This window comes from Tasmannia lanceolata, unplaced genomic scaffold, assembly GCF_043159265.1.
Source record: "Tasmannia lanceolata isolate RefF3 unplaced genomic scaffold, GAP_Taslan_0.1 ptg000025l, whole genome shotgun sequence".
NCBI lineage: Eukaryota > Viridiplantae > Streptophyta > Magnoliopsida > Canellales > Winteraceae > Tasmannia > Tasmannia lanceolata.
This window is the reverse complement of record NW_027518702.1, coordinates 2,294,250-2,310,990: the sequence shown is the minus strand read 5'-3', so window position 1 is coordinate 2,310,990 and position 16,741 is coordinate 2,294,250. Positions and strand designations below refer to the sequence as shown.

At 42.8% G+C, this 16,741-nt stretch overlaps 1 protein-coding gene across 12 annotated transcripts in view; it reads left to right on the top strand.

Moving 5' to 3' along the window:
• Positions 1-16,741, top strand: part of LOC143857913 (uncharacterized) — a 44,378-nt gene that overhangs the window by 13,526 nt on the left and 14,111 nt on the right. For 6 of the 12 annotated variants that reach the window (XM_077368451.1, XM_077368449.1, XM_077368450.1 and 3 more), the window contains exons 3-4: positions 4,151-4,263; positions 4,355-4,456. The exons of 3 other annotated variants lie outside the window; for them this stretch is intronic. In XM_077368451.1, the coding sequence (XP_077224566.1) occupies positions 4,198-4,263; positions 4,355-4,456 (168 nt within the window). In that variant the 5' untranslated portion in view covers positions 4,151-4,197. Of the gene's footprint in view, positions 1-4,125; positions 4,264-4,354; positions 4,457-16,741 lie in introns of all 12 variants that reach the window. 3 more of the 12 variants (XM_077368453.1, XM_077368452.1, XM_077368448.1) reach the window with 1 other exon arrangement.

The following is a 16,741-nucleotide window of genomic DNA, read 5'->3' as shown; positions in this document are numbered from 1 at the left end:
TCTTGTTGCCCAACTGACTTGTCGTTGCTTATGTGGAATATAATAGCTTTCGCTCTTAGGTTAATACACTTGACTTGGGTGCATGTCCATACTGATCCAGTGTTGAATTCACTGGTCCGAACTATTTTACTCACCATAAAAAAATTGACTTGCTATATGATTATTCTAACAAGTTCCAGGGTTTGAAAACAAATGATCCATTCTTCCTTTTTTATTTGCTCAGTAACCTATTCAATAGGGGTGGCAAAAGGCCGGACTTGGGTCGGTTCCTCACATGCATAGCTCAGGATCCGTAGGATCGTCATTGGGTGAGATCTTGAATTGGATCCTTCTCATAATGATGGGACCCATCCACCAAAGAGAAAGTCCAAATGAAGGGGTCTACGCCCATTAGTGCCTTAAGGCCCAATAGGCCCACTTATTCGCATGACCATTTGTGGGGCCTATTCATGTCCTTTAAGTTAATTAGGACATCCATGTCATAGTCCATGTCTTATTAGGACTTTAGTAAAGGGCTATCTATAGTCGTTTAAGTCATCTAGTTTAATTAGGAGACACTGGTCCTACTTCTATTCAGGTTAGTTTTTATTATTTAAAGAAGACGCTCTACATCTAACTTGACGAAAAATTCATGAATGAAAAGGAAAGCTTATGCCATATTTCTGAGTGGATACTTGGTGTCTGTGAACTCTAGGTGGATTCCTAGAACCCTAAGCTGTATTCCTTGGGTACTTGCTTCTTATTCTCTTCCATTTAATATCTTGTCTTGCTTGCTGTTTTTGTTTTCTGCATGTAATATAGAGACAATCTGCTGTGCGAATGTGCTTACTACTGATTACATAATGTAATTATTTCTCTCTCAGTTTTATTTCCCACATTAAGCTCCGGATATTGGCTAGTTATTATTGGCTGTTTTTTGTTTCTATTATTTCTGCTGGAACATATTTCAAATCAGTGTACTATTGCCTCATTTCTGTGCACAAAACTGTGCTGTAACACTACTTTGGTTTGTATGACATGTCCGAGGAACAAAAGGTTAGATCTACTGAGACAAAATTAGTAGCCCATGCAAAGACTCGGTGGAGGCAGCATGAGGAGAAACTATATCGCAAGGGTTCTCCTATATCGCATGGGGCACCCAACTATTATATTTTGGTACAAGATGAAGCAACTATTGAAAGAAGAGTTCCTAGCGGCCAATTTCTAGGGCAAGCTTTATGATCGGAATGGTCACCCGATAGGGAGCTTTATCAATGCTGGAGTATGTGTTGGGATTTGATGAGTTTCTGTTGAGGTGTGAGGTCTAGGAGGACGATTGAAAGTCCCTTTATCGCTTCAAGGATGGGTTATGACTTACGAATGGAGAGTAAATGCGGGATGAATGTCATGCATATCTACGATCTAGACAATACCATTCAAAAAATAAAAAATAAAAATCTACGATCTAGGCAATGCCTTCCAGATGACATTGAAGATAGGAGAGACCTTGAGATAGTCGTTTAGGAGGCTTGGATATCAAGCCAGGGTGATGACTACTAGAAGGTCACTGAGTATTGACTCACTCAAGGCTCCTAGGACAGCCCCTCCTACTGGTGATGCCACTAGGCTAGTATCTTTGACGGAGACCATCCAAGATGCCATGAATCAAAGCAGTTACGAAGATGGAGCCTATCGTTAATTCTAGAAGAGTTTTATTTAGTTTTTAGAGTGTTAATTAAGTCTTTTATAAGCTACGAGGGATGCTAGAGTCTTTTACCATCAAAATCACATAAGTTCTTTGTGTTATGAATGTTTTAAATGTCCCATACATTTATTACAACAATTTTAAGTGGGGAGAGAGCCTTTTAGTCATTTAAGGGTATTTTAGTCCAAAAGTGTTAGATTTTTTTTTAGGGTTTTCGAACTTTCTAGTTTTCTTCTTTTTCTTATGTATATATTATAAGGATAAGGCCATTGTCATTTGCTGGTTTGCAAATTGGTGGGCATGAAGCCTTCAACCTAACTGTAAAAGATACTCCCATAGATCGTCCTACATCAATGCTCTAAGACGACACAATACATTGATAAGAGAAAGGTGTATAGATAAGGCTGCAATAAAATGCCATGCATTGCTACTGATGCGAAGAGTGGGGACACAGATCCACGAACTGTCCTAAGCGCAATCTAAATGTTGTTGTTGAGGATGACAAGTACTCAGAGCGAGGCAGTTGGATCCGACTGAGGGTGGAGCTTCAGAGGATAATGCGATATATGAGGAAGAATCTCACCTGAATGTGGTGAAATACTTCCTTTATAGAGCGTGGGGAGATTGGTTGAGCACAAGCATATTCCAAATACTAGTCAGGTGTGGAGAGAAAGTGTGCAAGTTGATTGTAGATAATGGAAGCATTTTGGATGTGGTATCTAAAACCTTTGTGAAAAAGGTGGGACTATCAACAAAGAAACACCCACGACCTTCCAAATACGAATCATGTGTTGAGAAAGTGTGCAAGGTGATAGTTGATAATGGGAGCATTTTGAATGTGGTATCTAAAACCTTTGTGAAAAAGGTGACAGAAACACCCACAGCCTTACAGAGTGGCCTTGATTAATGATGCAATGATGAAAGTTGATCAGCGATTTTTGGTTCCCTTAGAGATTGGATCATACAAGAACTCTGTCTGGTGTAATGTAATTTGTTTTGAATGATGAAAAAAAAGGGCGGCGCAGTGCACGAGGCTCCCACCATTTGTGAATGATGAAAAATTTATTAAAATGGGCAAAAGCCCAATGACCAAGGTGGTCACGAAAAATATAATCATCTATAGTAATGTCATGGTTACAGTATAGGAAAAACACAACCAATGCAACCTACTCAAGGAGTCAAGTGATTGAATGACAAAATCATCGCTTTCAACATCGGAAAGAGTGAGCATCCACCTCCGAATTAGCCGGTCGCTAAACATGCCAAACCTTTGTATTGTAGCCCTCTAATCGATCCTGAATCTCTTCTATAACATCTACAAACCATCATGGAGAAGGGATCATGTCTCAGCCATATAACTACGTTTAGCGAACTCTATAACATCTACAAACCATCACGGAAAAGGGATCATGTCTCAGCCATATAATTCCATTTAGCGAACCCCCCTCGATGATAATTTGGTCAATCTGAGATGGTTCTACCCACCTGATCCAATGAAGAAGAGCATGTACCTCCATCTCGTTACAGTCCTCATGCATTGGTCTTGAATAAGACCAGAGAACTTCGCTAGCCTCGTTGCTTAGTAGCCCCAAATGTCTGCCGAGTCAGGATTGTCTATACTCGAACCGTCAAAGTTTAGCTTCATCTTGACAGGCGGAGGAGTGGTCCATCTACACCGAGGGTCCTCAAATTGCACACTTCTCTACAGGATCTCCTCCTAAGACCTGTATAAGGAGGACACTGAAATTCCTCGGGGCGCTGTAAGACTAGATAACCACTGGACAACTGTAGGGAAGATTTGTTTCTAAATATTCTTTACATGTTTAGATACCCCTAAATATTCTTTACATGTTTAGATACCCCTTTGAATACTCTCTTGTTTCTTTCCCTCCATATGATCCAAAGAGTGGGCTCCTATTTCTTTCCTTTCAAAAGAAAATAAGTACCACAATATCTACGTCTGGAGGTTGGAGGATCAAATCTCCACGCTCAAAGTATCTTGCAATGTGGACACGGAGAATGCAACGAACTTCGTCTGGTGTGATGTCATTTCGATGAAGACCACACATGTGTTGTTGGGCAGGCCTTGGATTTATGACAGAGATGCTACTGTTAGACGAAGAGTAACTTAATTTTTAATGGAAAGAGGATTGTGCGTAACTCATTACATGTTGGGGTCGAAAAGGCCAATAAGCGCGCGAGTTCAAAGAAGAAGCTATGTAATCTGTCAGGACTGAAAGGAGCAGGGTGTCGTATTAGCACCAGTGACACGAGAGATGGTTCATAGTCCCGATGAAGAGGACAAGGAATCCGGTTATCAATAATAAAGTGATACACAAACTGAATGAGTGATTTAAGAGGATCTAGAGTTTGGTAGGCATGTTATCTGATATAAGTATAACAACTGCTAAGACCACTTTTATTTATTTGTGGTTTTATAGTATTATACTAATCCGACAACTGCAGACAAATTCCGTTCCAACGGTGAGGTCCTTTGCTATCTTGAAAGTGGAATGCACTACAACCACACTCAACAACTAAGAGGCATCAGCCTTTGGTCAAGAAACAACCCAGAAGAAGTAAGCTTTGCCCCTCCTATCTTCTATCTTATTGGTTCTTCAGTATCTTTGACTTCTATATTTAGTTGTTGATTATTTAATTAACATCTAGCTCGTATTGCCAATGGGGGATTCACCGGAATGGTTGCCTTTAGGCTGGATTACCGAGATTAGGACCCGTAAGAGTGGATCAAGTGCTGGATCACATGACAAGGTACTCGTCATTAAACAAGAAATTTTCTATCCATCTCATATTTTTTTTCTAAGGGTACATTTGGTTGAATCCTCGGTAGTGATTGACAATAATCCAACTCTAGGTTTGTGGAACTCCGTATCGACATATTACACGTGGACCACTTGGTGGCAACCTAAGGAGCACAAGTACTCTCCGGAGGCCCACGTACCCGTGTCGGGCGCATATCGGGTGCGGGTGCGGGTGCTCTTTGGGTGCGTACCGGGTACGCACCCGGGTTTGTGTAAGTATCGGGTGCGCACCCTGTTCAAATTAAATCGAAAATTACAGATTTACAATAGAGGGGTTGTCCCAATTAACAAAAGGGGGGGTTTTAATATATCAAAATATCTATAATATATATATCCCGTAATTAAAAACCTAACAACTTAGAAGTAATATTAGATTTTGGTGATGTTATTGTTATTTGATTGTTCTCCAATTAAATTGTTTGAATTCTTTAACAAAGTATTTAATTTTTTTATTTATTTATAAATATATAATAAAATATAAAAATATATTATATTCAGCATACCCCCAAGGTATCCGTATCCTAATTTTTTTTTAAAATCACGTATCCACATACCCGTATCGTGCCGTACCTGCACCCCGTACCCGTATCCGTGCTTCATTGGTGGCAACTCACACAACTTTATTGACACATCATATGTAAACTAGCATGTGTGCTAAACATAGAATTTTTTTTATCTACCTTGCACTATGCTAATTGCCTGATTGCGTTATCATTCTATAGCATGTTTGTACATGCGTTGTAGAAGATATATCTATCGTCATTGAACTAATCAAACCCTCTTTATAAAGAGTAAGGAAATCTCACATGGTTTTCTAAAATGACCAAAATGCACCTTGCCAATGACCAATGTAAATAGGAAGTGGGCAGCCGATTTTTTTTCATCTATTCGAAAACCAATTACAAAATCATTTACAGAAAAAGAAAGAGAAAAGAAAAGGAAAGAGGTTACCTAGTTGTCCCACCATAGTCAGGTAAAAGCCACATTGCAAGTTGGGTGTAAAACAGGGGTCCTCAAATTGCACACTTCTCTACATGATCTCTTAAGACCTATATAAGGAGGACACTGAAATAACTCAGGGCGTAGTAAGACTAGATAGCCACTGGACAACCGTAGGGAAGATTTGCCTTTAAATAGTCTTTACATGTTTAGATACCCCTTTGAACACTCTTTTCTTTCCTTCCATATGAGCCAATGAGTGGGTTCCTGTTTCTCTCCTTCCCAAAGAGAATAAGTACCACTATTGAAGGAGAGGAGAGAAAAGGTTGAGAGTGAAAGAGTGTGTGTGTGTGCGTGTGTGTGTGTGTGTGTGTGTGAGAGAGAGAGAGAGAGAGAGAGAGAGAGCTCCCCCTCCCTTATGTATTTATATAATAAGAGAAAGAGTACAAAGACTAAAGTGCCCTTAGGCACATATACACCTTCTAACATTTTCCCTCAAGCTAGAATGCATATATCATACATTCCTAGCTTGTTACAAATATCACTTAGCTTAGCTTTACTCAAAGACTTGGTAAAACCATCAGCTAGCTGATCCTCAAAATGAGTGAAGTTAGTGCATATATTGCCCTTTTGGATTCTCCGGCGTATGAAATGATAGTCCACCTCTATGTGCTTGGTTCTCTCATAAAAAAACATGATTGGTAGTAATGTGAATAGCAGCCTTATTGTCGCAATATAGCTAAGCTAGGGATGATGGCGAGAAACCAATCTTAGATAGGAGAGAGCGCAACCAGATAAGCTCTCCACTCCTATGTGACATGGCTCAATTTATGCTTCTGCACTCGATTTGGCTACTACGTCCTATTTCTTACTTTGCCATGACACTAAGTTACCCCCAACAAAGGTGCAATAGCCAGTGGTGGATTTCCTTTCTGCTGGAGATCCTGCCTAATCTACTTCCGTGAACCCTTCTATCATCTCATGACCATGCCTCTTAAATAATAAGCCTCTTCCTGGAGCACCTTTCAAGTACTTGAGAATCTGGAGTACCGCTAGTGAGAGGTACGTGGTGAGCTCATATACTGACTGACTACCCCCACAACAAATGAGATGTCTGGACGAGTGACTGCGAGATATATAGGCTTGCCTACTAATCTCTTATATCTGACAGGGTCATCTAACAATTCTCCTTTCCGTTTCGGGTCCATGGGCACAACAACAGGTTTTACTCCTAGAGAACCCGTCTCATCCAATAAGTACAATGCACACTTTCTCTGTGAGAGGGAAATGCCTCTAGTGGAATAGGCTACCTCAATCCGAAGAAAGTACCTCAGGCGACCTAGATCTTTGGTGGAAAACTCTTTCTGCAAGAAGGCCTTCAACTTCTGTATGCCCACTGAGTGACTCCCAGTAATGATAATATCATCAATGTACACTATCAGAAGAACACATCTAGCATTAGAATAATGGCTAAAGACAAGAGTGATCAACAACACATTATTTCATGCCATACCACATAACAGCATCACTGAATCTCCCAAACCATGCTCTAGGAGATTGCTTTAGGCCATAAAGAGATTTCCACAAGTGACAAACTGACGAGGACATCTCCCCCTGAGCAACATACCCAGGAGGTTGCTCCATGTACACCTCAGTGAGGTCAGCATGAAGAAAGGCGTTCTTCACATCTAACTGATAGAGGACCCAACCATAGTTAACTACAAGGGAGATCAACACACGAATCGACGAAATTTTGGTGACATGGGAGAAGGTCTCAGTATAGTCGACCTTAAATGTTTGTGTATACCCTTTCACAACTAAGCGCGCCTTGAGGCACTCAATCGTCCCATCTGGCATATATTTGATGGAGAAAACCCATCGACAACCCACAAACTGGGCACCGTGAGGAAGAGAGACCAAATCTCAAGTCTGACTGGCCTGAAGAGCAGCCATCTCTGGGACCATAGCAGCGCGCCATTCTGGGGGCGCAAGAGCCTCGGCCACAGACTACATCAAGGAAACAAAAGACAAAGAAGACACAAAACTACGAAATTAAGGAGTGAGATGATCATGTGAGACAAAATTAGAAATAGGATATCCAGTCGAATGGGAACAGGTACGGGAAGTAATCGGTGTGTTCGGAGTAACATCTCAAGAAGGGAGAAGTGGTACCGAGACAAACTAGCGGGCATCTCCAGTTGAGAAGGCGGTGCCTCGGGCACAGGATGGGGGGCCTTAGGCCTCGGACACCGCTAATAGACCTTCGTAGGAGCTGGAGGAGGGGCCGAAGTCACCTGTACTGAAGAGGAAGTGGACTCAACAGGATCAGGTAGAACAAGAAGAGATAGAGGGACCTGGGAGTCAGGTATAATGGTACTGCTAGGGGTGTAAACGGATCGAATTCGGAGCGGATATGGCTATATCCGAATTCGATTACAGCATACACTATCCGAATTCGGATTCGGATTCGACGGATATTTAATATCTATTACCAAATTCGTATCCGTCGGATATTGTTCGAATTCGGATATTATCCGTATCCGTTTATCCGGTAAATTCGAACATTTTATTGCAGCACTTTATCTTTTTTCTCCTACTTACTTGAATGAATTTTCCAAACCCTAAAACTAGACCTCTACATTCTCTTCACAAAATTAACTCTCAAACCCTAAAATATATGAGATCATCTTCTTCCTTTTAAAACAAAGGCAGAGAGAGAGAGAGGGAGGCGATGGGGATGGATGATAGTGTTGGTAGTGGTCTTTGGGTTTTTTTTTTTTGGGAGGCGATGGGGATGGATGATAGTGTTGGTAGTGGTCTTTGGGTTTTTTTTTTTTTTTTTTTTTTTTTTTTTGTGTATGATGGAATGGGTTTGGGTTATTTTGATGGAATGGGTTTGGGCTATTTTTGTTTTTATTTTTATTTTTCTAAAAAGAATATTCACTTTTCTTATAGAAACAAAAGATAGTGTGTCATTACTAAAAATAAATATTAATGATAAATAAAAAGGATTTACTTCTCGGATTCGGATGTTAAACGGATCGGATATACCATTTACCAGATTCACATCCGCTAAGAGCCGGATATCTCATAAACGGATTCGGATAATATCCGCTTGAAACGGATTCGGATAATATTCGCTTTAAACGGATTCGGATGCGGACGGTAATCGAATTTCCGAATATCCATTTACACCCCTAGGTACTGCTCGCAGCTGGAGCAGTAAAGAAGGAGACATTGGCGGAGACAAATAAGCGTCGTAGTCGAGGGTTATGACACTGATAACCCTTCCGGGTGCGAGAATACCCCAGAAAGACACACCTTTCTGCCCTGGGATCTAACTTATCGAGGATAAGGAGAGATTGTGGACAAAGCAAACACAACCAAAGACCTGTGGAGTAAGGGGAAGGGGTCACGGTGAGGGTGTAAGACAGAGAAAGGAGATGTGCCATCAAGGACAGAGGAGGGGAGCCGATTAGCCAGAAAAATGAGTTAAGAAAGGTGTCGCTCCATTAGGCTTTAAGGACCCGCATTTCAAGGAGAAGAGTGCGGGTCATATTAAGTAAATACCTCAATTTCCCCTCAGCTACACTATTTTGTTGAGAGGTGTAAGCACAAGAGGACTGATGCACGGTGCCATGAGTGGATAGGAAATTCTGAAAGCCATTAGATATAAAAAAAATATTCCCTAGCATTATGAGTGCGAAAACATTTAAGAGTGCAATTATATTGATTAGTAATCTCTGCATGAAATGTGCGAAAAGCATGAGCAGTCTTTAAATGAGAATAGCAATGTCGTACGAGAAAAGTCATCAACAAAAATGATAAAGTATCTATATCCAAAACGAGACATAGTCCTCGAGGGACCCAATACATCATAATGGACTAACTCAAAAGGACTCGAGATTTGTCTACTCTAGAGGGAAAAGACACACGATGGTGCTTCCCAAGTTCACAGGACTCGCACTGAAAGGATTGGACGGGACTAGAAATAATAGATGTCTGCTAAAGTCGTTGCAGGGAGGGATGTCCAAGGCGACAATGTCACTGATAGGCGTCGACAGAGCTATGCAAAATGGCAAGAGAGGGGCTACTGTGAAGACGATAAAGCCCATCCACCTCACGACCTGAACCAATCATCTTCCCAATCAAGAGATCCTGAATGACATAATAAGAAGGAAAAAAAAGGAGATAGAGCAGTTAAGATTTTTGGATTCTTCTTTCTTGGTTCAATAATTCATATTTTCAATCAGAGATGGAGTTCGGGAGTTCTTTGGCCATCGTCGAGAGAACTCCCCAGGGGTCCTTTACCTGGGAAGAAACATAGCCAATGGTATTTGCACTTGCGGATACTAAAAATAGAAAGCCTCAAAGATGTGTATCTTGACATTATTGCGGCTGGCTACTCAGCTTTTGAAGCTCTGCAGTCGTTGGAGTCGTTGGAGATTGACAGGGACTGTTGCAGAAAAAATCTGGTTCTCTTAGGTAATGGACGGTGCTTAAATCCATCACCTCGATCCTTGCTGAGGACCTCTCAGGAGTATGACCTTGATTTCGGAAATGAGGAGGAGAGAACAGTTGATCCTAGAGGAAAACTTTCTAATTGTAGAAAGAACTCAAGAAGGTGGGCGGAGGATCTCGGACTACCATCAACCTCGAATCAAGCTGATGATTGGAAGTGTGTAGCCTGTGGATACTACAACTTTGGCACTCGAAGTAAATGTAGAAAATGCGTGCGTGTGCCGAAGTTGGAGAAGACGGGGGTCATTCATCGCGAGGAAAGAGAGAGGTGGTGTCCTCCCCTGAATTGGAAGCTAATGCGAGATTCCCTGAAATCTCCATAGCCGGAAAAGAAGTGGAGGAACGTAAGAAGGAGCTGAAAAAAATGCCTGGTGGGTTACATGAAATGTCCTTCATGGGAACTTGAGGAGGTTTGGCAGTGGGCCATTAAAGCTTGGGATATGCCATTATTACCAAAGCCTCTCGTAATTAATAGATCAGAAATCTTATTCAGGTTTGACTAGGAGCAGCAAGCACTTTGGGTTCTCCGAAAAGGGGGAGATGCTCTGGGTAACTCTATTACCTCCCTGCATTCCTGAAACCCGGCCCTTCATACTGGAGACGGTGTGTTTAAGATTTTGCGATATTCCTCTCCATGCATGGTCTTTATCAACGATTGAAGCTCTGGGAGGGCTTTTTGGACAAGTACTTCAGGTCCAACTATCAGGGGATCACGACTATTGCTTGGCCTTTGCCTCAGTAAAGGTCCTTACTCAACATTGGAAATTTGTGAAACCGTTCATTAACTTAAAAGTGGATAGTAAGGTTTATTTAACTTAAGTTAGATGTATGCTTGAAGCTGTAACTGAGGACGATTCGTCCCAGTTGGTTAGTCAAGATGGAAAGAGCATCATGGGATTTTTTACGCCGGCGCCGGAAGAGGGTGGCAGAGAAGGAGGCCAAAATAGGTAAAAAAAAAAACAGCTCTTACATGAGAGCCAGAAAGATCCGTTGGATCCCAAATTCAAATTTGATTCTGGCTAGGCGGTAGCTGAGACCTCCCTGGCTAGTGCTCTAAGACCAAGGCTGATTGGTGTTGAGGCTAGTCGAATTGTCAAGCGAGGCATATTTAATGCTCCCACACATGGCGGCTTGTCAATGGATACCTCAAACCGAGTGGGATTAAGTCAGGATAATAACCCACAATGGATACCAATATTTGATAAGGCGGCAGGAACGAATGCATATAAAAACTTTAAAGGTGATTATTTTTTGAAAAGATCTGCTCTGGAATCCAGACATCGTGGCTGAAAGGACAAGAAGCTGGGGATAGCGTCGAAAAATACAAACTTTAGCTACAAAAAGGATTTATGTAGGTCAAACAAGAAAGTATTATGTAGGTCAAACAAGAAAGTAGCACAGAGGCGCAACTTGGCTGAGAAACAAGTCAATTTTAATCGGAAAACGAAAACTTTTCCTGCTGGAAATGGCTCTTTCATGCACGACGTTAATAAGCCCAATGGTCATCATTACAAGCCCTCTCTCCTAGAGGCTAGAAAAGGCGGTACTTTCCCCTATAAGAAGAAGCTAGAGGGCTGATGTTCAAGCAGAAGAGAAAAAAAGCAACAATTTGTCTCTGATATTCTTAAGATGCCGGAAAGCTTTGAGAGACCTGGGGACTCTTCGTCTTCTGAGAGGAGTAAATAATGGAAGACAAAGGTGAAGGGAAGGCTGCAAGGGATGAAGGATTGGGAATTGGGGAAAAAAAGCAATTAAAAAATGAAGGGCAGGATTAAAAGAGAGCGTGCGAAGGATCCCCGACTAAAAGTGAGATAGCAATGGCGTATATGAAAGTTCAGTGGAAAAGTTCAAGAAGGAAGCTAAAGAAAAGGAGGAAGAGTTCTTCCAACTAACAGGTTAGAGATCTGTTAAAGAAGCTTGTATCTCGGAATACAAACTGCCACACTTTCAAAAACGCTTGGAAGAAGAACGGAAGGAACAAAAGACTCGTATGAAGGCCGTTGTGGCGGAAAAAAGCCAAAAAGAGGAGAAGGAGAAGGACACAACTATTCCTAATGAGGAATCGAAGATGTCTAGAGGCTCGGTAGAGGTGGAGCTCAGTGGGAAGATCAAATCCTGCATTGGTAGGGCCGAACAGGTTTCAGTGGAGGTAGAAAAGGATGACTCATTGGAGAAGAGAAGGTTTTGTCAGAGGAAGAAGAGAAGGCTTATTTTGATGAGTTTGATGAGATTACAAAAATGGGGGGATATCTTGGGAATAGGGTATGGGGAGAATGTAGATGGGACAAAATAAGTTTTTTTTGAGATAGAGAACGGGACATGGAGGCAAAAAAAGGAAGAACCCCTGGGCGAGGCAGTAGAGAGCTCAAAGCTCTCAGGAAGTGAAGGGGGTTCTTTCTTTGTAAATAGTTTGGGTTGGGGCTTTTGGGGATCATTTTATCATGGTTTTTGGATTGGAGTCTTGTAAGTTTTTTTATGGTTGTAACCTTAGGAGATGTGCGGGATAGTTTCTTGGTGGGTGGGATGCCTGTGGATATGCTATTTATTGATATTTTTTTGGGAGGCAATATTGGGCTATCCGAGTCCTCAACTGCTCAGGGGAGATCCACTCCCCCTGATGCCCTTCCAATCCCATGGTTAATGCTAGTGTTTTCGTAATTGTCAAGGTGCGTGAAAAATGAAGAAGATCCTCGACAGCTTGAGAGACTTTTGTCTTTCGTATCTCGAGGCTCATAAAATCCTTGATGTTGGGTGTAGTATGTGGAATTTAGATGGTCTTGGTGGATGGTTTCTGTGGTTACCCTTGGAAGTCAAAGTTTTGAAGGTCTCTCTGGAAGATTTTTGTAGATGTTTGTCTGGAAGTTATAGTGGAGGGTCTCTGTTGCTGGTTGGAGATGATGTTTAATTTAGACCCTTGTTGGGTGTGTAGATGTTTTACTTCTTTTTTCCCTTTTGGTCTAGGAGTATGCTCCTGGGCCATCATGCTGTGTTTATCTGGTGGGACTACTGGTCCCCAATGTATCTTTCATGGTATGAATATATTTGTCAATTTTCAAAAAAAGTAAAGGATTTTTGGTCAGCTAGCTAACAGAAAGTACATTAAAAGGAGATTTAGGAATGCAAAGAACTGAGAATAAGGTAAGGCCCGAGTGTGGAGAAATAATACCAACACCAGAGATGGGAGCAACAGTCCTATCAACAAGAGTTATAGAATGGGTGACAGAAATAAAGGGCCGAAAGGAACTAAGTGAGGCAGAATTACACGTCATGTGGTTCGAGGCCCCATAATCAATAATCTAGGAATTGGAGCTAGTGAGAAGAGAAGCAGGTGAACTACCTTGCTGTGCAAAGCCTGCAGTGTGCGGTCGGCTGCTGACGCGCAGGTGCTGAAGCTCCTCATAGTCAGCTGGGGAGACAAGGAAAGAATCATCAGGCGCCGCTGGGCTGGCAAAGGTGGAGGTAGAGACATTAGGAAGGCTGGCAGCAGTGATGTGGGCAGAACGTTGTGGACGGAGCTCAGGATGTAAGACATAGCAGATATCCATATGATGTTCGACCAACTCACAATGAGTGCAGTAAGGGCAGCCACACCCATCGTAACCATGGCCGCCTCTAATATCTTGGCCACCAGTACGGCCTCTACGACCTCTGCCACGGCTAAAGGTACCACTGCCGCTGTTTGAACGGTCACCGTTGTCATACGCAGCAAGTGCAGAACCATCGACGGAAAGAGCATGAGAGAAACCACCATGTACACAATGTTGGACACGAGAGGAAACCTCCGTGGGGGATGGAATAGATCCGGAACCAATAATCGTAGCCGGAGGGACTGAAAGTCAGGGCCCAAGGCATCGAGAAAGTGAACAACATAGAGACATCGAGCTGCTGACAAAGAGACACGAACTGATTGTAGAAAGCAGCGAGAGGGGTATCACCACGCTGGATGCGCATCCACTCTGAATATGTGGCGCAAATACGAGTGAGGTTATCAACCCCAGAATAAAGGACAGTCGTGTGCTCCCATATTGCCTTGGACGTTTTAAGGCACATCATAGTGCCAGCAACATGAGGAGCCATGCTCTGCCAGAGAAGGGTGCAGATCAAGGCATCATCCTGCCGCCACCGAGCATCAGAGAGATCCGTGGATGGAGGGGGATCATTCTCAATGAAATCAACCTTACCTCGAGCAAGGAGGCAGGTCTCAACAACCATACGCCAATTAAACTAATTAGACCCATCGAGTTGTTCAGTAGTCATCTGTGGGAAAGAAGCCTCCACATAAGGGGAATAACTAGATGAGAGAGCTGAAGGGGAAGGAGGCATGCTGACAGGAGGATCCATGATGACAGGAAGATCCATGAAAAGACAAATAGAGAAGGGGACTCTCAATCACCACAACGGCAGATGAATAATATAGAAGGGAGAAGAGAGAAGGGAGAACCACTAGACGGGCACATACATGATGCCGTGGCGTTGAGCAAGACTAATAGCCAAGGTAGACACGCGTCTACTAGTAAAGAAAGGAGAAGAGATACTAGCAAAGAACTTCGGAGCCACGGGAAGGGATAACAATGGAGCATGGTTTTAAATTTCGGCCGAAATCCGAAATGTGTCGATTTCGGTGAACACCGACACCGAAAGAACATAGACTCGGGAAAATACATTTTTGTCGCCTGAATTTTAGGCAAAATTGCCGGAACATGTGGTCTCGGTGGGAAATTTGCACGAAATAGCCCTGAAAATTGGAATATATGTGCCCCTGTTTTTACCTGGGACAGCTCCATATAGTGTATACGAGTAGTCATAAATACACTAGAGGGGGAGGGGGGGGGGGGGGGGGGGCTATCCCAAGTAAAACAAGGGCTGCATATATCACTTACCTTGTTTTTTTGGAAGTGATAGACAGATAATTAATTGGGAAACCATCTTTGGTGCAGCTTTATACATGTGGCAGTGATAGTTCCGAGGGTTGTCTTTCTTTTTTGCAAGTAGAGAGAAAAGGTGAAAGTGACACTCTATAAGAATCTTAGGAAATCTTCTTCCTGCCACATGTCACAGCAATGATGTATTTCACTGTTGCCTTTTTCTTGTAAACACAGCAAAAAGTAAGTTGCTGATATTAGCAGTGCATTTATTTATAAATGCAATAACTTATCTTGTCCTTTATAATTTAAGCAGCTGTCAAGGGTTATTAGGGTACCTAAAAAGCATATCATATACTAATTATAAAAGAAAGGACAAGCTGAATTTGTGTAATTAAAGAGAGGGTGCAAAGAAAGTGAAGTGATATTGTCCCCTTTTTTACTTGGGACAGCCCCCACTAGTGCATTAATGGCTACTGTTTTACACTAGCAAGGGTTGTCCCAAGTAAAAAAAGGGTTGAAAATATCATTTCCAAAAGAAAAGGTAACGGATGCTCAATTGATTTTTAGTGGAAGCCAGCTCACATGCTTTCTATATCAGAGATAAGGATAGAGACGGCAAGAGGTAGGTCTTTCTGACTTTCTTTTTTGAATTGACAGATCCTTTTTTTTCTTTGAAATGCTAGTAGCCAACTCACACACTTTCTCTATCTCTCTTATGAGCACCTTTTTTTTTAGAATGCTAGTAGCCAACCCGCACTGTGGCATTCTCTCATTTAACCGGTCCTAAATGTAATTTTTTTTTTTAAAAGGGAATGTTCCGAAATTTTGGACCTAAATATCAGAATTTTGGTCCGAAATTTCAGAATTTCGGTCAAAAATTTCGGACTTATTTAAAAATCATTTCAAAATTTTACCAAATTTCGGATTTCGCCGAAATTTCGGATTTCAGTGGGGTCCGAAATCGGTACCGAAACCGAAATTTAAAACCTTGCAATGGAGCAAGGGTGATTTAGGTCATACTAGAGAAGGATTTGAAGACGAAGAGCAGGTGTTAAAGGTTAGAAAACCCTTAAAATTTGGGTTTAGGGCAGTGGAAAAATGATTAGGGTTCAAGGGAAGAAGAACCCCTGATTTGTGACGTTAGGGCAGGGGAGTGGTGGGGGCTTATGGAGGTCAGGGGAAGGGCGGTAGGGGCCGTGGGAATTTTTTTTTTTTTTTTTGGGGGGGTGGGGGGTTCTGTTTGGTTGGAGGGGGTGGCGTTGGGGTCAGAGAACGTGGGGCGGGGTTTGAGGGGGTGGGTAGCGGTCGGAGGTGAGAGAAAGGAAGAAGAAGAGGTGACGGAAGTGGATCTGGAGGCGTAGGGTGGAAGAGGAGGTGGAGGGAGGATTTGGTGGTGGTCGAAGGTGGAAGGGAAAAAGTGGCGAAGATGGCAGAAGGTCTGGGAGTGGTGGCGGAAGGGCTGGGGTCGCTGGTGGTGGGGGCGAAAGTTCTAGGTCGAGGGGGTGGGGGGGGGTTCTGTTTGGTTGGAGGGGGTGGTGTTGGAGTCAGAGAACGTGGGGCGGGGTCTGAGGGGGTGGGTAGCGGTCGGAGGTGAGAGAAAGGAAGAAGAAGAGGTGGCGGAAGTGGATCTGGAGGGGTAGGGTGGAAGAGGAGGTGGAGGGAGGATTTGGTGGTGGTCGAAGGTGGCAGGGAAAAAGTAGCGAAGGTGGCAGAAGGTCTGGGAGTGGTGGCGGAAGGGCTGGGGTCGCTGGTGGTGGGGGTGGAAGTTCTAGGTCGCGGATGGTGGAGGGAAGGGCACTGGTGGAGGCGGTGAAGAAGAAGTAGAAGAAGTAGAAGAAGAAGAAAAGGAGAAGAAGGGAAAGAAAAATCTTTCTTCCAATGTTGGTCCCTAGGGCACCACAACCCTAGGG